Below are 21,731 nucleotides of genomic sequence, written 5' to 3'. Positions count from 1 at the left end.
AACTTTTTTCAAGGTGTATATTTTATCTGTTATATTCTCTACCTTAACTATAGCTAAATCATCAATTTACATTATAAAATTAAATTATGAAATAAAATGAACAATACAATTTTGTTAATTTCAAAATTAATTCATAACAAGTATTTCGTCAGTAACAATCATCATCTAGGTGACCCTGATATTTCAGCAAGTGAATTAAAAATTGGAAGTCCTTTATAAAGGTATTATTTAGTTAACCAATTACTGACATTTACTAATCGATTAATCTTGCCAAGAATAATTTTTTCTTTCATCTTCTTTTTCATATTTCATTTGCATAACCCTTAGAGCCTTCTAAATAAATATTATCAATTTATCAGTAAAACTTTGTGTTTGTTATTTTCTCTAACTTAACATTAAACATAGCTAAATCAAGAACTTAGAGTCAAATGAAGTTTTGAAAATTATAAAACAAAATGAGCAATACATTTTTTCTTCTTCCTTGCAGACATCATTTTGGAAGATTTTTTATTCATGATGTGAATGGTTTACTTTTTCACACATAATTATTTTAATTTTATGGTTTTACTATCTGGCTTGTACAATGTACAGTTTATTCATTCCATAAAAGCAACACATCACAGTGGGAACACATTAGCAGATTTTTCAGAGACTAACATGCTGATTACCTGAAATTCTGTGCTCAGTTAAAAAAAATGTTTAATGCAATGAGCACCAACTTTCCTTATAAACACCACCAATCACTTCCTCTAGATTAATATCTACTGCTGCTAACCTCAAAAGGATGGTTGCAAGCTTGAAGTTATAAAAAAAACTCTTTCTATTGGTTATAAACATTTACATCAAATAAGAACACATAGTTTTAAAAACTGCCTTTAAAGTTAAGGATAGTTGGTTGAGGCTTTTGTCATGAGTTGGAAAAATTTATTGATATTTCAGTAAGCAGAGAAAATATAATGTTGAAACTGTACATTTGACCTCTTCATTACTTACAGATTGTGTTTACATTACAAAGGTGATGCAAATGCTATACTACTAAAGTTATACAAACTATAAGGGAAGAGTTGAGAGAGCTAGCACATCATATGATAAAAAGTGAAGACTGAATATTTTTCAAGTATGTACTTTTGAAATTATGATATTGAAACTTAAATGACATAAATATGTGAATTATAAACTACATAATGATGCTAATTTTATTAACATATACCAATGATAAGTTTTTGTTTAATTACATTTTGAATGCAACTCTCTAAAATGTCATGACATGCACAAAACATCCAAACCTGTATAAGTAAGATTAAGCCACTAGTTCTATTGGACTAGTCTGTGATGTTGCCAATTAGTCCAAATTCATTTCTTACTTAACCTGGACAATAGTGGAACTAGCTAAGTGATTAATCTTCGATTTTCATTAATCGATTACATTCAACTAATTGATTATTCCCATGAGATGGCCAAAAAATATATATAAAAAATATTAATTATTCTCACAAGATGGCTAAAAACAGCATCAACTTATAATGCTAAAAATTAAGTTTCCATACCTGCAGTAGGTGTAGCACAGGTAGTCAGTTTTATAGCTTTGTGCTTAACACTTTTGCTACAGCCATATTTTCCTGCATGATTTTAGCAAGTTACATTCAAAATGTAAATAAATTACTTTTTTACCATTTTATATGAAGAAATGTGACATAAAAACATAGCGAACATTTCAAATTTTAATAATATACAAGTTTTAAAGTTATAAGGAAAAAAAAAAAAAAAATCCAGAATTTCCGCAAGTATGAGAATTGTGAAATTTTCTCTCTAGGCATACCCTCTTTTCTAATTTATTTACCATCCCTCCAAGATGTAGGAAATTTAAAGTAAACTACTCATTATAAAGTGCCATCACTCAGGCAAAGCATAATTTTTATAGCCTTCAATCTTATTTAGTTACAAAGCCATAAATGGGAAAACAGACCCCTCTTGCTCTGACCACTTGTTACATCCTCTGTCAGAAATTGGCAATAGTTCTCTCTGATATTTAATACTTTATTATATTATATATAAACAACAGAAAGCCAAGACTTTAATCTATCAAATAATGTATTACTTTACATTGTATTTTGTACAGAGAACTGTCTATTTTGCATCTAGTTCAAATTTTATTCTCATGGGAAACATACCGATGAGATTAGCTGAATTTTCAATGGCTCTTGTTGCATAGAAAACCACCACGTTGGAAAATAACATACAACAATTAACGTTCCACTACAAAATCACAGTAAAATAAAAACACTTAAAATGAGATATTGTCAAAAACAAATACAATATCAATGTAATGCTGAACCTTATGTTAATTTTTAACTATATCCAAATTTAGCTATTTTGATTTTACTATTGGTTTTATTTGGGGCGAGCTGAATGCCTGTCACATGACAGTAAATGCTGAGTAATTTTCCTTCTGAAAATTAAATCTTAATAAATGTTTTACGAACATACTTTCTAAAAAATAATTATATTATAGTAACAATATATTAATAAAGAATGTTTATCCTTTTTCTAGAATTCATTAAAAACAAAATTTTTTGTGTAGATTTGGTCATCTTTTGTAAGTGATCCTTGATTAGAATGTTGGATTATGCATATTTTTATGTTCTTATTCAAATTTGCTTCTTGATAAAGCCTTATAGATTGAACTACGTGAAAAACTGGTTGTCAACAAAACATTCCAACATGGTGAAATGACTGACCTTGTGATTTATTAATTGTGATGGCAAAGGCAAAGAATTTGAGGTTGAGGAGAAAATGCAAGAAGGTGTAACTTTTCATAAAAAAATTCTTATAACATTTTTGACTAAATTAAAAAAAATCTCTTACCCAAGTTGTGAATGACACAGATAGACACTGGTATTTGTATGTAATATATGATATGATCCCTGATTTAATTTATAATGGCATTTGTAATTTTTCAAATAATTAAAGAGATTGCTGTAAATATGATAATAAATATAAAAAAATTAGCATCAAATTTGACTCAACTGGGATTTGAAAGTGAGGCTTGCATAAGCTGAGTGTTAACCACTTAGACACCGAGTCTTTGTAATAGAATTTTAACAAAATTCAAATACTAACATAAACCATCATATTATTCTGGTTTTACCTGATATTGTATGATAGTGCTCTAAACATGACTTAATAATAAAAAAGTTTAAAGAATCCCCACACTTGCACTTGAGACTAAGAACTGAGCCAATTTGAATGTGGCCAATGAAGGTAGCATTAGGAACAGAAAGTGGCTTTTATACATATATATATCTTCACATTTTATCCAACGTAAAAAACATGTTATATCTGTAAATTTGGTCACAAAAACTACTTTTGCTGTCCATAGATTTATACTGGTGCCAACATTAATAGTAACAGTTATATTTCATGAAGAAATAAGCAAGTCTTTTCACTTTATTTATAAATATAAATATGATGTCACTAGGGCCTTGTTTTGAATTTTAGTTTCAGGAAGTCCAACCACATTTGCAAATGTTACATTACTTTTGTTTTCAATGCCACAGAGCTGATCATATTTACAAGTTCATTTAAGAAAATGAAAAGTTTTAAAAACTTTAATTCTATCTAATAAAATTCCTTCCAAAAAAAAAGTAAGTGTATATTTTTCTTTTTTTAGACTGTCTCACCTCACCAGTAGTGAGCCAATTTATTTATAAGAACCAATCACATTAATGGTTAAAATCAATTAATGATTTCTGAAAGTTTCAGAGTAAATAGCAAGTAAAGTCTCAAAATATCCACGAGTTCTTATCATTCCTTTCATTGACAAACAAAGATTTAAACTCAAGTACCAAATTCAAAAAATAATCAAACATATTACCCACAAATTAAGCTAAGTTTAGTATTTACATCAACATTTAGAATTAAAAATATGTTTAAAATCAAAGACACTACCCATTCCTATGCACTTGTGGGTTGTATATAAATACACTTGTGGTAACTATAAAGCTAGCTATATTGGTAAAACTACATGTCACCGACAAATATATGCACATGAGCACATGGGAATTTCAGCAAGAAGCGAATGTAAGCTAAGTAATCCACCCGAGTTTTTGTATCCAATTGCACAGAGAATAACAACCACCCCATACTTCTAGAAAACTTTAAAATTCTCAATTCTGGAACCACAGATTACAAACTCTATTAAAATAAGACTAAATAATAACATCAATTCCAGATTCTCAGTGTTTTTATTTGATATTTATTATTATTTTAAAGATACAGTGTTGATGCTTATATTCAAGCCTTTCTCTATAATAGTTTCTCTTAACAGTGTTATTTATTAAACATGTGTAGACTACAAGTTTTATCGTACATTCCATTATATTGTTACCGTTTAAATCTGTTCTTTCTAAATGTTCGATTGAATACAAAAACTCACTCAATGCTAATGCTGTTTTCTGTAGTTCAGATATTATGAACTAATTTTTTTTAGACATTAAAGCTAATGCTGGAATTTAAGGAAATTCTGAAATGTCCATATTAAAGATGTTTTTTGGTATTATCATATTTTTATTATTCATTACAAATGTATTTTTGCAATAAGCAACAGTTTTACATGATAACAATAGAACATCTGTTACACAAAGTAGCCTGTATTTGTCTACATTCTATTATTATTAATATTTTTGCCAATTTTGAGAATAATAAGCTTGATTTCCTAACCAGAAGGGACTCAGACATTTACTAATAATAACTGATATGTGAACTAAGAAATACCTACTTACCTCTAGAAAAGTCAGTTACTGTAGAGGATAGGCTACACCTGGAGGTAACTGAAGGAGTGGGTGATTGACATGCCCTTTCTCTTAGGGCTTGGGATGATGTAGAGCCAGGAGGACATGGAGAACTATCAATCTTGGGTGACTGTTGCTTGTTTTTCTTTATTTCCATTTCTACTGTAGCCTGGACATGGTCATAACTGGAAGTGGAATGTCTGGTCTTTAGAACCAATAACATTTATTTCTGCAATATCTTTAAACCAATCTGATATATTTTACAACAAATATACTTCTATTTCATCAAAATTATGTCTTTGTGACAACAGGTTTGAGTTTATGGTATCAATATACCAAAATTATGGCAAATTATGATTTCTCAAAGGTGTAATAAAATAATATATTTACAAGCATTGTAAAATAAATATTCATTTAACCCTCTCATTATGGGATTGACTGATTTGACCAAAAATGTAATCCCAATGTGACAAACAGTTTCAATACTATAACTTTTAAGATGTTTTATGAATATTCATGAAATTTGGCAAGCTTTCAGTAAACATTACAAGTCTTTTGTACACAAAAAATCAGAGTTTTTAATTAAACATTTCTGCTAAATATTTGTCCATGAATATATGGAGGTTTACATTTTTCTATACCAAAAACGTGTTTCCAATAATAATTACTTCCTGTCACACTTTATCCTGATGAAAGTTTCTCTTCTTTCCCCATCTAAGCAATGGTACGAATTCTACTTCGTTTGCTCCAGTCTTTATACCCCACTATATCGCCCCTAGTGATTTTAATCTTGTGACTCTCCACCTACGTCAACGCACCCTCTATACCCAATCCCTATAAAAATGTATTTATAATAATATTTACCTCCTTCACACTATACCCCCCTTCATCTCCACAATAGCCAGTGTTTGGGTCTGATAATGTTGCCATTCTTTCTTATTCACTTTTTCAAGACTGGCAAGATTATCAGACCCAAATACTAGCTATTGTGGGGAAGAAATGGGGGGGGGTGGGTTGTTTGAAAGGAGATAAGTATTATTGGAAATACATTTAATGTAAACTTCTAAAACACACCTCCTCTCACACTTTATCTAGAATCCCACATTGGCCAGGTGGAGTGGTCTACACTACTTCTGGAACAGGTATGCACCTCGACCAGATAAAGTGAAATCTAAACTTGGGTGGTAAAAGCCAACTGGCTATAGAGTTGACATTGTTCATTATTATGAGATTTGTCCAGGCTCCAACCACACATACAAGGTTCCACATCTCGTTGTTGGAATTATAGGGCTGTGGGCTCAAAGCTGTATTCAAGGTATAGTGGCTAGGGCATGGGGTCTGCAATATAACTGTATAATAAAAATATGATATGATGGGAACCCAACCTGAAAGTTACAATATGTTGCATATCGAGCCAAAGGAATTACAAAGAGAAGACAAGCAACACCTAAGTGGACAAACCCAAACTCCAACCTGAAAAAGCACAAAATGCAATAAACCAAACTCAGAATTACAGAGCCAGTTCACACCTCACTCAACCTGAAGAAACAGAGATCATTCGGCCTGGGATTACGAATCAAATTCCTAACTCTTCAACCTGGGAGACAAGGTAACACCTCCTGCCTCCTGAATTACAAGGAAGATGTGGAACAAACAAAGTTTAGTCAATGGCTCACTGATGTGATGCTCCTCGTGCAAAATTATGAGGAGTTGAGGACCCTCTACCATGATCATGGAAAGTAAGAGAATGATCAAAAAGAAGGGCCACGCTCACACAACCGGATAGTGAACTGTCATCTTTGAACTGGAATTATGAGGAGGCTCCCACATAGGATAAGGGTAGGAGGGTAACTAGCTTTGCTCTCTTCTCCTTGAGTAGAATAATGAGTACAAACATCACTCAGGGGAAACAGACCTCTGTCCACTACTCCAGCAACTGGAAACACAGTGGTAAGGACTCCCATGCTCCACTAGAAGAGCAGGGGGGATACGCATAGTGGAACCCTGAGGAATGATGCTCTGGAGACAGTGCTTTACATGAACCATGTATTTTGAAAAGCAAACCAGCCCCAATTTGTTCAATGCAGTGGCTAGCAGGGATGGGGAAAGTCCCTTTGTGCTTTACTCTTGACAGCCCATGAGCAATGATCCAGTATTGTGATAGTTGATATAGAACAATGATTCACCACCTGGAAAGTGCCAAGGCAGTTTCATGGAACACCCCATCTCAACAGAGCTTGTTGCTAACAGGAATTAGTTATTAGTCTACTGGTAACTAGCACGGATTACGAAAAGTATATTTGACCAGGCAGCACGTGCCACTGAGTGGGATCCAAATGAGGAAGACAAAAAAGTCCTTGAAAAGGAAAGAAATGAAGTTACTCACCTCTGTCACAATCAAGTTGGGATATGTACAACAGCCATGGGGGTAACCAAAACCCATCAGAAGAGAAGACTGTCTAAATCATGTAAACAGTGTTATATAAAGGTGTTAGATGTGGTCCACATACGAGCCTGTACAATTTCCTCCAGCAGACAACAGAACTGAGCTGTCAGGGACATCAATATATGTCAAACTTGATAAGATGAGACCCGAAGAAGTCTCCACTTGTCTAATGAGAGACCAGAGTATACTATTTGAACCAACTTATCAAAGTGACAGGGGATAAGTTGTGTGAAACTGAAAGATCCTAATGGACAAATAACCTGGGAGATGTAACTCCTGAAATTCTTCAGTACACATCACATAACATCGGAGATCCCAAACAGGGCAGCATAAAAAATAATCTGGATCCAAAAAGTTGTATTAAAGGGAAATGGAGGGAAGATTAATAGGTGATAAAACCTTATCTCCTTCCATAGCTGGTGCAAATTTAGGTAGAAAGGACCATGTCTGCATACAATAGAGTATAGTTGGAATGGTACAGTATCCTGTTAACATGGTGTGTAAACACAACTGAATATTGATCCCACTAGCCAATAATAGAAGAAAACATGTATTAAGTGAAAGATGATATAGTGAACATGACTACAATGTTTCAAAAGGCAGACATGATAATGCATAGAGAACCACTGTTATATCCCACTTAGGAACCTGGAGAGGGTGATGCAAAATGATTTGAAAAGTAATGATAAAACTGGGGACTCAAAACTCTTCTTTGCATATAAAAAAAGAAAAGGAGCTGATAAGGCAGCCTTATAGAAGGCAACAGCTAAAAGTGCCAAACCCTTGTGAAACAACCATGTGAAAAATTGAGAAACATGTTACAGATTTTCTGAGAGATTATTGATGATAAGTAAATCATTTCCTTTGATAAACCTCAAAGAAAAATGTCCAATGGAATGTGTTAATAAGGACAGCACTCAAGATGTCAATCCCTGATGTCGTGTGATGGAACGCATAAAATCCAGGTGTGAAGTTGAATAATGTCAACTTGTTGGATGAAAAATATCCAACCAAGGCTGACGTAAGAGAGATGGCAAGGGAGAATGGGGAAGAGGAAGTAAAGATGACACAAAATTTTTAACACTATACTCAGTGTTTTATATCTTAGGAGATATTATTTAAACTTTATTCTTCACATTTACCTACATGCTTATTACAGGTTATACAAATGAACTCTAATTGAGTGTTTCACTTTTGCTACCAGATTTATAAACTTATGTTATATTATATAATAAATTTTAATTTCATAATTAATTTCCTAATGGTTAACTATTAGGTCACCACATTTTTATGAAATTTACTTTTCCTCTGTGTTGTTAAGAAAACACAAAAGTTCAAAAAATCAATTAAACACAAAAATATGAAAAACCTATAACCTGTGTGCTTTTGAAACATGAATCCTTCTTCACGTTTGCTTCTGGTGATGGAAGGTCCACCTTTCAAAATAACTTGGCTATTAGAATTTAAAATTTTTGTCTTTAAATTACTGCTCCTGTAATTGCACTGTGACATCTTTTTATTTTTTAAACATGTGTCAGTCTTCAGAAGAAAAAGAAAGAAGTCTTTCACAAAGTCTTCATCACAAACTTGTATGTTGCAAATACAGAATGATTGTTTTTAGAAATAGTTTCACTCCATAAACATTTTAGCATTTTTCTAAATATTAGGAGTGATACTGTTTAAGTTGCACCATTTTACATGCATCTTAACATAGCACTTGATTTGTTTAAGCTCAAAGCTGCACAAAGGAATCAGATCTCGAATTTTAGTTTTATGAACACCCAAGCTTACTTCTAACCTACTGGGGATCATTTTATCATTTAAAATTTGATTTTATGTTTTCCACTGCAAAATAAATAACTTGTAAAAAGAAAAAGAAATCCCCCTGGAGTTGAAGAATGTCAACAAGTAGTTTATGATATCTCTTTGGTTAAGATGTGAAGCAACTGGACTAATAAGCATTTTTATGCAATTGCTCTGGTAATTAAGTGAAAATTTAGAAGAATCTATATTATAGAAAGTTATGAGTGTGGTACACATATATGAAGAAATGATGTAAGGGAGATCACCTATATGTAATAGGGCCAGAACTAGGCAGATTACAGTTAACTAGCATTGAGAATTAAGAGTAAGAAAAACAACAACAACACCCAGCACATCTGTTAAGACACTTAGAGAAAAAAAAAAAAAAACAAGTGAAAGATAGTCAAGGGTTTGACAGTGAAAAACTGATGATGCCACTCTAGTAGAACAGAAAATGCTACTAAAAAGTTTATGTTCGAGGCAAGAATTGGGAGTTTAATATGGTATTGATAACCAGAGCAGTGTGGAGCACTACAAGTGAGCAAGCGGCTGATTTACCGATTCTAACAGCAAACAATTACCAGAGAATTTTTGTTGTTGTTTTTGGGAAGTCCAACAAGTTGCAAAAATTACCTAATAAGTGTTAGACCTACTTGCGGGTAGATCTGCACACTATTTGGGAACTCGTAAGGATACTATGAAAGAATCATTTAAAAACTCATGTCTGGAGCTGAAAAGTCAGTTCTCCGGGACCAAAGAAAAGTTCTCTCTTTAGATTTTTGCAGAAGTTCTGTTTGACATGCTGAAGCTGCTCAACCTACAAAGAAGCCAGAACACCATTTTAATTTGATGCAAGTTGAATTGCTATTTCTCTCAATCGATTAATGTAGTTTAGGAACTAAAGCAAAATGCATAAAAAAACTAGTAACTCCAAGTGTGTCTGAGTATCATTCACTTAGTGTGTTGATCGAGAATTTACTAAGGATAATAGGTAATTTAATGTATGTAGTAGAGGAATTACTTAACAAAATAGCCAAGCAGTTGATGTGAGAAGTTGTATTTGTATTTTCATAAGTGAAGAATTAAAATTTTATGTGTTTTGTGAAATCCAAGTCTCTAACCGTAAACTTCCTCAAGTCAGTGACTTGTGCACTCAACTTGCAACTGTAATTCTGGATTTAATATAAATCTATAGTGATTGGTGGTAAAGTCGAGCTCCAATGGCAAGCCTCCATTCCTGCCTGCCTGTCACAACTGGTGCAGTCTTCCAGGATTTTTCGAGTAACTAATGGCAAGTTGGTTAGAGTAAAGAAAGGAGTAAAAGTAAGTAAGTTAGTTTAAACAGCATTGTAAGTAGTGTGAATAGACAAGTTGTAAGTAAGTGAATATAACTACTGCTGGCACAGATACTACTACAGAAGAGTCGTTAGAAGGACTAATGCTCATAATGAAGATGCAGCACAGCAACCCGTACAGTTAGGTCCACGCAGCACTACACATTTAACCCTATCGCCATGGTATCCTTTACTGTGCATGACACAAGGTTTTAGTGTCTTACATTCAAAATTTTATTAATCTACTTTTTGTAGATGTTATACCAATTAGAATAGCATATAAGTTTTAAGTTCTTAATACTACAAAGCAATATTAAAAAAAAAAAATCCTGAATTTCCCATAGAGTGACCCATGTGACATTTTCTTTTAGCATGTCATCTCTATTTTATCCACCACCCATCAAAAAAGTACGAAATTAAACATTAATTATTCTCTATAAAATCATCATTCCTCAGACAAACCATAATTTTTAGTCTTCAATTTTGTTTGGTTACAGAGCTATTGATTAGAAAATCAGCCCCTCCTGCTACACCTACCTGTCACATCCTCTCTTTCAGAATTCGTTAATAGTTCTCTCTTATGTTTAATTATATATTACCTATAGCCAATAGAAAGGTTATCATCTATCAAATGACGTATTGTATAACATTATGTTCTGAATGGTTAAATGTCAATTTCACCCAGAGTACCAACATCATTCCCGTGAGAAAGTTAATGACTAGCTTGGATGAATTTGTAATGGCTTTTGTTGCATAGTTAGAAAGCCAGAAATGTTTTGAGGTTTTCTACTTTTTTTGCATGTTAATTGTCTATATTCTTTAATCAAATAAAAATTATTTAGTGCATTACTATCATTACCGTAAAAAATTAGGCTTTAGTCTCATCGAAAACTGACAGCAAGAAAAAAGAAGACTGGTTAAGTATTTTATTTCTTGTTTTTCATGTTTATTCTTTATGTATAATTGGTTTGTTTAGATTAGATTAGGTAAAATAATTAATAATAATATTATAATAAAAATGTTTCATGAGGCACACACTCGAGCAGCTCATGGGTAATGTAATTCGTTAGTGTAATATATCTGCACATTGCAGATAGTTGTACCACATGAAAACATATCACAACACACCATTCACAGCACATCTAGCTTTTGCAAAAACATACAGTAGAATAAGTAAAAGATTCTTTTGGTTAAATATGAGAAAAGACATCAAAGATTATTGAGATTCGTGTATAGAATGTCAGAAACGAAAAACTAGCCCACACTTATGGAATGCTCCCTTACAAAGAATGTTGAGTTTAACCATGCCTTTTCAGTTAGTAGTTATGGACATATTAAGGCCCATTGCCTACATCCTATGCAGAAAACAAATGTGTTAGTAGTCACAGTTTCCTGAGGCAATATTCAAAGGCATTTGTGAATAACATAATAGCTAGACATGGTATACCACAGTATTTACTAACAGGCAGAGGTAGTAGCTTCATATCTAAGTTAATGAAGGAAGTTTGCGAGTTACTAGGTATAAGAAAAATTGAGACTACAGCCTATCACCTGGCTGCCAATGGTTTAGTAGAAAGATTCAATAGAAGTTTGTTAGAAATTATCTCTCAATAGTGAGAGAAAGATCAGAAAACTTGGGACAAGCAGATCCCCTTGTTATTATTGGCCTATAGAAGTGCTGAAATAAGTCTACTCAGGAAAGTCTGTTCTTTCTATTACATGGTAGAGATGTTATGTTACCTATGCAAGAAATACTAGCCCATAAAAGAATGAATTATGCAATAGATTATGACTATAAAGCAAAGTTATTACAGCAGATGCAGTTAGCATTTGAGTTAGCTGATGAACATTTGACTAAAGCTGCTGAGTGTAGAGAGAAGCAAGCAAATAAGAAAGCACAAACTAATGAAATAAGGTTAGTGGACAAAGTATTGTCATACACTCCCATTGTTAAGAAAGGAAGAACTAAAAAAACTAGCAAAATTATGGAAAGGTCCTTTTAGAGTTCTTAAATAAACAACTCCAGTGAATTTTGAGATCCATGAGATCTATGGAAAGGGTAAATAGTTAGTACATGTTAACAGGTTAAAGAAGGTGAAGGAGTATAAGCCTTATCAGTATGAATGTGTAGCTGATGAAACCAAGGTAGATGAACAAAATGAGAACAGTAGAAACTGATAACTCAAGTCAAATTGACTTATCTCTTGATGATGAGGAAATAATACAGACAGAGATAGAAATCCCAGAGTTAGTGGATGATAGCGTCGTGTTAGATGAAGTAATAACAACAGAGGAAATAGTGGCGATAGTGAAGGTAGTGCCCCAATAACTGAGGATAATGAGTGACAACACAAGCTGATGTAGTGGTCCATGACTATAACCTTAGATCACGTGGTCCTATATAAACTCAACCAGAAGTGACCCCTACAACTAGAAGGAGATGAGTAAGTAGTTAATAACATAAGAGAGGGTGTATTAGAAGTCTTCAATAATATGATAAACTATTTACGAAGCTGTAATCAAATTAAGTTGGATAAGTTATATATGTATATGGCTAATGTATGTTATATATGTTCTACTAAGTATTTATAATTACATGTATTATTAGTAGATATATCTATAGGTTTACCAGGATTCTTACGTTACTGATGGCAGGAGTCATGACTGGACAAAATGTAAGTATTGTTCCAGTAGAAAAGGTAGGTATGGTTTTTTGTTGATGAAGGAAATTTCATATTATCTGGAGATAAATGGATAATTGTTAAAGACATGCCGTTTCAATTGTATGTTTGATTATTAGTGCGTTTACGAGAAGAATTAGTAATATTCAAGAATTCAATTGATGTGAATACTCGCATTAGTTTCGAATGAAAAAAGTTTGGAAAATACAATGCTCTATCATATAAGACACAGCTATCTTATAGTTAGCAAGAATCTTACAGGAAGGGTTAATTGAAAATTACAAGACATTAGTTAGATGATACTATGATGAGATAGGGGATTTGATTTTAGAATTAAATAACATTAAAGATAGCGTGTTGATATCAGATCAAACTCGACAAATATGTGGTTTAATAAATGAAGGTGGAAACATTTTGAAATTATTATTCACAATTGTGCCCACCGACAATTTACACGAACTGAATGAGAAGGTAGAGCAATTGAGACAGGTATCTATGGAAATGATTAACTTCATAAGTGAACAGGTAACTATAATGAATTAATTAAATCAATCAACTGAATTTCATTACCAAGAGATCAGGAAAATATCTAAAGTGCTAGTAAATATTAATAATACATTGATACATACCAGAGTAAGACAGACTAAGCTTCACAAAGCAGAAATTGAAATATTAGTTTGAAACACTAGGATTCAGAATAATTTACAACAACTATCTTCTACTGCAGAAAGTAGCAGGACGGATTTAGTTAAGTAGCTGCAGATAAAAAGTTGAGTTCATACTTCCTAACCCGAGTAAACTGGAAAGAATATTAGACAAAACTGAAAGGGGATTACCCCCACATCTACAATTTGTAATTCCTATGCATAGTGATCAGATTGACATGTATTATTGGGCTGATGTCAAAACTGCTGCAGTAGGGGATACTTTGAGGATGTTTATAACGATACTCTTGAAGGTAACAGATAGGAAGTTTAATCTATATAGAATTGTACACTTACCATTAGCATTAAACCATTCGCTGGCTTTAAATGTATAGAATGAAAAATCTTACATTGCTGTTTCAAGTGATCAGCATAATTATTTAGAAATGATGGAGGAAGATATGGTGAGATGTATAGAAGAACCCATTGGAGTATGTGACCCCAATTCAGGAATTTATTCAGTGCCTATTGAACTTGTAACTAAGTAATATTTGCAGGAATTAAAAATAGAATACCTGAGTTATGTGAAAAAAGAATAATTATCCCTAAACTGTTTTGTTTCTATAAAACAAGGACCCCCAGGGACTTGGATATTTAATATACAGGATGAACTTGCCTTATCAGTGGTATGCACGAAATCAAATGTACATCAGTTTGATTATTAAACTAGAGTAGTTAAATTAAACTGAGATAATGATTACCCAAGATTAGCTAGAAATTGTTCGGCACATGGTCAAGGTATCACCTTACCCTTGAGTTTTAGGAGTGAAACTAAATACATAGGAACTCAATTAAATGTGAAAATCCCAGATCTGCAAGAATTATTAACTAAGAAAGAATCACCCTTAATTCACAGTTTAAATGTACAGGCAGATTTTAAGGAACTGACGGGTATATCAGAAAAAACTCAAAATTTACCCTCTATGAAGTCAGGATTGAGTATTAATGAATTCCAACAGCATGTAGATCATTTACGAACTACAGCAAAAGGACAGAGGTTAGATAAATGGAAAATATCTAATTCAACAATGTTAGCCTTATGCTTAGTAGTGGTGTTAGTAAGGATAATGCCTGCCTGTTATAGATGCCACCTGCAATTAATCTTGATAATGACATCAATATAGGTTTTTAAGCTACTGTTACATCTGTAGAATTGGCTATCCCTAATTTTGAAGTGATAGACTAGAGGGAAAGCAACTAGTCAACAACTCTTGGATTACTATATTGCTAACAAATAGTGGGATTGGCCGTCACATTATAATGCCCCTAAGACTGAAACAGTGAGCATGTTTGGTGATGGGTGTTGAACCTGCAACTCACAGATTGAAGTTTAACACCCTAACCACCAGGCCATGACAGGCCAATTTAATTGCAAAGGAAACACATGAATTTAAACCAAGAACATTTGGGACATCATAATATAATAATTATACAACAAAAAATATGTATATTCAATTAGATCTATAACAAAAGTTCAATTAATTGTTTGTTTCTTTTAGAGCAAAGCCATATTTGACTATCTGCTTTGTCCACTGCAAGGAATAGAACCCCCAGATTTTAGAATTGGAAGTTCATAAACTTACCACCCACCACTGTCCCACTGAGGGTCAAAGAATTCAGTTAAAAGCATAATTAAATTTTAATAGTTCCATCAATATCTGAATGGGAAAAACTGATCATACTACCCAATATACTTACTTTAAATTGCACATACTGAGAAGCAATCTTAATAAAGAATTTAAAAAGTAATTTAAGGTGAAGTATTAAATTCAAAAATAATTATTAGAGTTTAGATATTTAAATGCAGACTGAAGATTAGAAATCATAAGATAAAATTTGCAAGTTTTTCAGCTTATGCCTTTCTCAAGGGTTAAGTTGAGAAAAAGGTAGCTAAAATGTTGAGTATTAATAAATAAATAATTTTGGGATTTTGTAGTTATGATTTTTATGATAATCAATTACAAATGGGAAAGTTATAAACAGTGTTTTGTTTTTTCTTTTCACTTGAATCAAAATATCTATGTATTTCTTCGTAATGGTAAATGCTAATAATATATTGCATTATCTCTTGATAATTGATAAAAAAACAAATTTACGTTTAGAAGCAGTAATTCTGCATGGTTTCAGACATAAAAGTGCTGAGAATGGAAAATGTAAGTACAATCAAAACAACTATATTCATAAAGCCTAAATATCGTCTAGACTCTAAAGCCTTGAAGTACATACAAAACAAAATATTAACATAAAAATATAACAAACAAAAACTTGAGACATCTTGAACCAAGAGAGGTAATGGAATCAAAATTACATAGTCATTAGTCATGGATAGTTTAAAACAAAAAGATATGACAGAAATATTTCATAACTGATACTGATAAATACTTCAAAGATAAATTATTATATAATGTTTTTTTTTTTTTTTTTTAGTTTTCAGATGAACACACTATCAACCTTCTTCTATAGAGGTAACAGTATCAGATAAAAAGTTTAAAAAACCAATGGTAAAGTACTTTTTCTGTTATTGTACCATTACCTTTCACAAAATGCTTCAACTTAGTACTTGAAATTGAAACATTTTAGCAACTCAGGATATACAAATAACACATTTAAGTTTATTAAATGGTATTATATCTAGAACATTAAAAATTTAGTTTCATTTTCGTTTACTACTAACACCTAATAAGCACATCTAAATAGAGTACAATGGAAAATACATGTATGCTTTATAAGCAATATGCTGGGAGCTCTAAGGTTAGTTAAGTTCAATCAAATAAATATTTCAATTAATTAGTAGTTTTCTGTACCTAAACTTGCTTTTAAAGTTACTGAAGTTGCGTGTAACTCAAGTACACAGATAAATTTCTATTAATCTGTTCAGTCATACTAGGACCGATGTGAGGTGTTATGAACATTGTAAAATAACTTCACCTGATGACACTGTGAGTACAGACAATAAACTCTGGCTTTGAATTCCACTGGTGATAAGTAATAAAGTAGCGTGTCTGTAGCCATATCCACTGTTGACCTTTGGTTAGAAATCTATAGTAACATGATGTTCCTTCTCCAGTTTGCATCACTAGAATTGAAGAGAGGTAAGTGCAAAAATTAATATTAGCACCCTATCAATATCTTTTGATTTAAACAATTAGCTACATACATTTATACTATAGACAGACAAACTTACAAGGACTAAAATGTAGTAAAGTTTCTAGCGTTGTATGTCTGTAGACATACCGCTGTGTCACTGTGGGGTGGAAATTATTAATACTTACACTGAGTAATTATTAGTTCAGCATTTTTGCTGTACTACAGCAAGTAAAAAATATTAGTTCACTTATAAGATTGATTATAAAAGGACATAAAATACTAAAAAAATATATAAAGAATTTTACTCATTTTGTTTTGTGAATAACTGAATACTTCAGAGAATTCATGAAGAAAAAAGTAATAGCACATTTTAACTTATCTTCATATGAAATATCATGGGTTGGGAAAGGAAGCCTTATTTTCATCCATGAATTTCTGAAATATCTTACTAAAAATAATATAAAAGAATATTACCAGTTGAAAAAATTAAGGATAATTTAATAAAGTTAATAAGAAATATATTTAATCAGTTCTTCATTGTCAAATATATCCCAACAGAAATGATAAAGTCAACTACTGGGCTAGAAAATAAACATTTATTAAAAATTATTATTAATTTTATTGTAATATAATATCACACAAAGTATTGATTTATTGGTCAAGATTTGCCAGCCTAGGAATTATATGCAATGATGAAAGTTTTGTTTAATGTCAACAGACAAACTGTTACTAATAAATACATCAATACAATACATATCTACTCAACTTTTTACTGCCATTAATAATAACTGTTAAAAATATCAGATGCATTAAAACCCCGTGATCAACAGATGCCCCTGAAATTTCTGCAAGTGAATTAATAATTGGAAGACCTTTATACAAGTGTTACTTAGAAATGGGCACTTAGTAAAATTTACTAACTGATTAATCATTGGTCTCATTAATCAATTACATTCAACTAATTAATTATTCTCACATGAGACTTGGATATTTGGAATATCAGAAAATAACAATATTTATTAATGCTAATTAGGATTAGTTGGTTATTTTTGTGAGTTGTGTCACCAATCAAATAAACTGAACAACTCTTAATTAATCAAAAATAATAATGAGAAATCAATCAACTCTTTTTGGCAATATTTAAACAACTTAGATAGTTGGAATAATCAAGTTAATCATCCAGGTCCAGTGTTATTACAAGCAACTTCTGTAAATCCCTGCCTTCCTACTTAAAAAGAAATGAATAATATATTGGACTTTCCACTATGGGTACCCTTTAAACACTTTTCAGCACAGGTTACAGTGTTACATTCAAAATCTAAGTAAACACCTTTACTATCAATTTATGTGAATTAAATTAACATTACAACATATGTCATAATTTGAAGTTTCATGTTATCTAAATTTTAAGTCCTTTATTTCAAAAGAAACCTTTAAAAACTACTTAAGACTTCAGATGTATTATCACACGACAAACAAGATATGAAAATTCTCTACTTTGACATTCTGCATCTTCAATAATACAATGGCAGTTGTGTAGATGTAGATCTATGTAGACTATTAGAAGCTTACTTAACCTATTAACACATACATTTCAAAGATTTCTGGATGAATGCAATTGAAACAAGTAATAAATTTTGTCAACCCTTGTCATATGAAATATTGTATTATAATGTTTTTTGTACAGAGAATTGTCTATTTCACTTCCAGTTCAATATTTATTCCCATGGGAAACACATTGATGAACTTAGTTGAATTTTAACAGCTCTTGTTGCATAGTCAGAAAAACTGAGTTATAGAACATTGTCTGTTTTTTTGCATGCTATTATTCTGTGTTCTTTGGTGCATTAATTAATTAAATAAAAAATTACTATTAGTATAAAAAAGTAGGATTAAGTTTCACTGACAGTCAACCGCAAAAAAAAAGAAGAGCCAGATAAGTACTTTATTTCTTGTTTTTCATGTGTATTTTTTATTTGATAATATAAAAGTAAATAAAATGTAAAAATAGAAATTTTTTAGGTTATATAAGGTAAAATAAATAATAATAATAAAAATTTTTTCCCAAGATATACTCATAAAGAACTTGCAAGTAGCTTGTGCATTATGTAATTCAATAGGGTAATATAAGCTACACATATACCAAGTGATTTATAACTTGTGTGGTGGGAATATTAGTTAGACACATTTCAAAGAGCAATAAAACAAAATTTATGTAGAAACCGACGTATACTCTTACAAGTTTAAAGCTATTTAGAATAAACAAATGCAGTTTGATGTCATTCTAAAAAAATTGTGTAATTTAGATTTATTTTTGGTGGTTACGAGGTCATACAAATTAATAACAGTAAAATAAAGATTTACTGAAAACAAAAAACGTTTGAAACTTATACAGGTGGTTTTAGAGATTACGAATTGAAATTTGAAATTTTTCAGATGAAAAGTATTTTTAATCTTAACATCAAAATAACATTGCACTTGCAGCAGTCTACAGTTTGACTCCATATATTCATGGAGAATTTTCTAGTGAAAATACTTAATTAAAAATTCTGATTTTTTAATCTACTAAAGATTCTTATTGTAAAATTTTGTGAAGATACACAAAACATATTAGAATTTATAGTATGAAAACTATAAAGGTCAATTTGGGGTCATGAACTCAGTTAATTTAACCAAGCACACAGTGAGAGTGTTAATATATTTCACACTTGGTTTGTTTGTTTTTGAATTTTGCACAAAGCTACACGAGGGCTATCTGCGCTAGCCATCCCTAATTTAGCAGTGTAAGACTAGAGGGAAGGCAGCTAGTCATCTCCACCCACCGCCAACTCTTGGGCTACTCTTTTATCAACGAATAGTGGGATTGACTGTCACATTATAATGCCCCCACAGCTGAAAGGGCGAGCACGTTTGGCACGATGGGGATTCGAACCCGTGACCCACAGATTGCGAGTCGAGTGGCCTAACCACCTGGCCATGCCAGGCCTTTCACACTTGGTAATGTAGTACAGTGATCTGTGGTGAATCCATATTTATGACTTTCCTCCCATAAATTGCTAACATTTACAAAAGAAACAAATGCCAATGTCAGTAGTAATCTTAAAAACAGGACTGCCAAAAAGATCTTAGCCCACTCTTGTTGTTGTGAAATGTTTGAAATAAACAAAATTGATAGTGGTTAAAAACGAAAAAGTTGCAATACTTGAGTTTTCACCCTTTTGATTTTTTATTTCTACAATTTCTCACTGAATACTAAAAGCAAATACATTATTTGTTATTGCTTGTCTTAAACACTGGTTTGGTTGAAATTTTGAAAGTATATTCAACAAACAATTTAGAAAAAGAGGTTTACAAAACTTTAATAATACTCAAAAACATCAATAAATTTCAAAGATGTTAGGTCACTGAAGATCAAAAGCTGAAGCATTGAAAACCAAGAGACCTTAAAAAAAAAAAATTGCAGCTCAACATAATCTATATCATGCAAAATTAGGCATTCAATATCATGATATTAGTTTTTAGTTGACATTACAATTCAGTTCCGCTACAAAGTTCTGATACTGAATGAAAAGAGTCGCAGGCAGTGATTTTTCATAAAAAAAAAAAAAGGATTTGAAATGCTACTTTTATACACCTTAAATTTGAAATCTACAAGGTATTAATTTTGAGAAATGTGAAAAAAACAAAAAACAAATCAACTCACTCCAGGGTGAATTGTATTATGAATATCAAGCCTTTCACTTACAAAAGTGTACATGAAGAAAACTAAGTAACAGGAATATAAATATCTTGGCTTTTAACTGAATTAAAAAAAACAAAAAAAACACACACACACACACACACAACAACTGTTTAGCACTTTCACAGATATTATACACAGTTGGGAACTCAATCATAACATCATCATATAATGATAAAAAGGATTGCAACTGTACAGCTCAAATACTAGTTTATTGATATAAATTATTTTAAAACTAAGTCAAATACTTATATTAATTCATAATTAGTTAATACATATTTCTCCAATTTAATTTTGGTATGTATGTCTCTCAGTTTTCTAAATGAGCACAAAACAGTCAGTCACTAGCCCAAACTATTTAAACAAACAAAACCAACAAAAAACAAAAATTATATGGGTTATCCCATGGAACACATTACTTATTAAGATGTCTAGCAAACTGCTCTCTTATTGGACAGAAACTGGAACCATGGTATCATCAAACAACAACAAACACATTTATAAAGCTTTAAAAAAAACAATAATTGTTAATAACAAAAGAACAACCAATTAGTTCCAGACTAATCCATTAAACCAAGAAAGACTCTTGGATGCTTGATGGCTGGTTTATATCTTTGAGCAAAAAAGGAAGTCTCTAGAATTTACTTTTGCACTGTGTTTTTTATAAACTAGAACCTAGGCAAAAATGTTTAATTTATAACATAATGGCTTGCACACATTATATTATTCAAATACTTAACCTCCTCTTCATCTTACCAATGCAAAACATATTACATTCTAAATAGAGTTCTCCATAATTTTTTAAATCAAAGTACTTAAACTCTTACACTTTTTAAATATCACTCAACATCCTAAATTTTTCTACATTTGATTAAACATTGCTTTAACCTTATGAAACATATCTGTGTCAAGTTATTGTTTACTACCTTAAATTTAGTCACTGAAATTAAGTTTCTAAATATTTCATGTTGGCTATATATGTCTGTTTGATATCTTAATAATAAAATGGTTAATTTAAAGAATGAACATTCTTACTACTGAATATTTCCAAGGTTTTTTAAAAAAAACTCTTAAATTCAAAGATTTTCAAGCAATGAAGCTGGTGGTGTACATTAAATTTCCAGGCTTCATACAAAAAACCCTTACT

The 21,731-nt window shown here is 31.5% G+C and overlaps 1 protein-coding gene across 4 annotated transcripts in view; it reads right to left on the bottom strand.

The window, feature by feature from the left end:
• LOC106459777 (circadian locomoter output cycles protein kaput-like) overlaps window positions 1-21,731 on the bottom strand; it is a 122,401-nt gene that overhangs the window by 15,170 nt on the left and 85,500 nt on the right. For all 4 annotated transcript variants that reach the window (XM_022386324.1, XM_022386325.1, XM_013919435.2 and 1 more), the window contains exons 10-11: window positions 16,687-16,834; window positions 4,782-4,975 (exon numbers count right to left, since the gene is read on the bottom strand). In XM_022386324.1, the coding sequence (XP_022242032.1) occupies window positions 4,782-4,975; window positions 16,687-16,834 (342 nt within the window). The remainder of the gene's footprint in view (window positions 1-4,781; window positions 4,976-16,686; window positions 16,835-21,731) is intronic.

Source organism: Limulus polyphemus, unplaced genomic scaffold (assembly GCF_000517525.1).
Source record: "Limulus polyphemus unplaced genomic scaffold, Limulus_polyphemus-2.1.2 Scaffold660, whole genome shotgun sequence".
In the NCBI taxonomy this organism is placed as follows: Eukaryota; Metazoa; Arthropoda; class Merostomata; order Xiphosura; family Limulidae; genus Limulus; species Limulus polyphemus.
The sequence above is the reverse complement of the archived record's forward strand: the minus strand, read 5'-3'. Positions and strand labels throughout refer to the sequence as shown.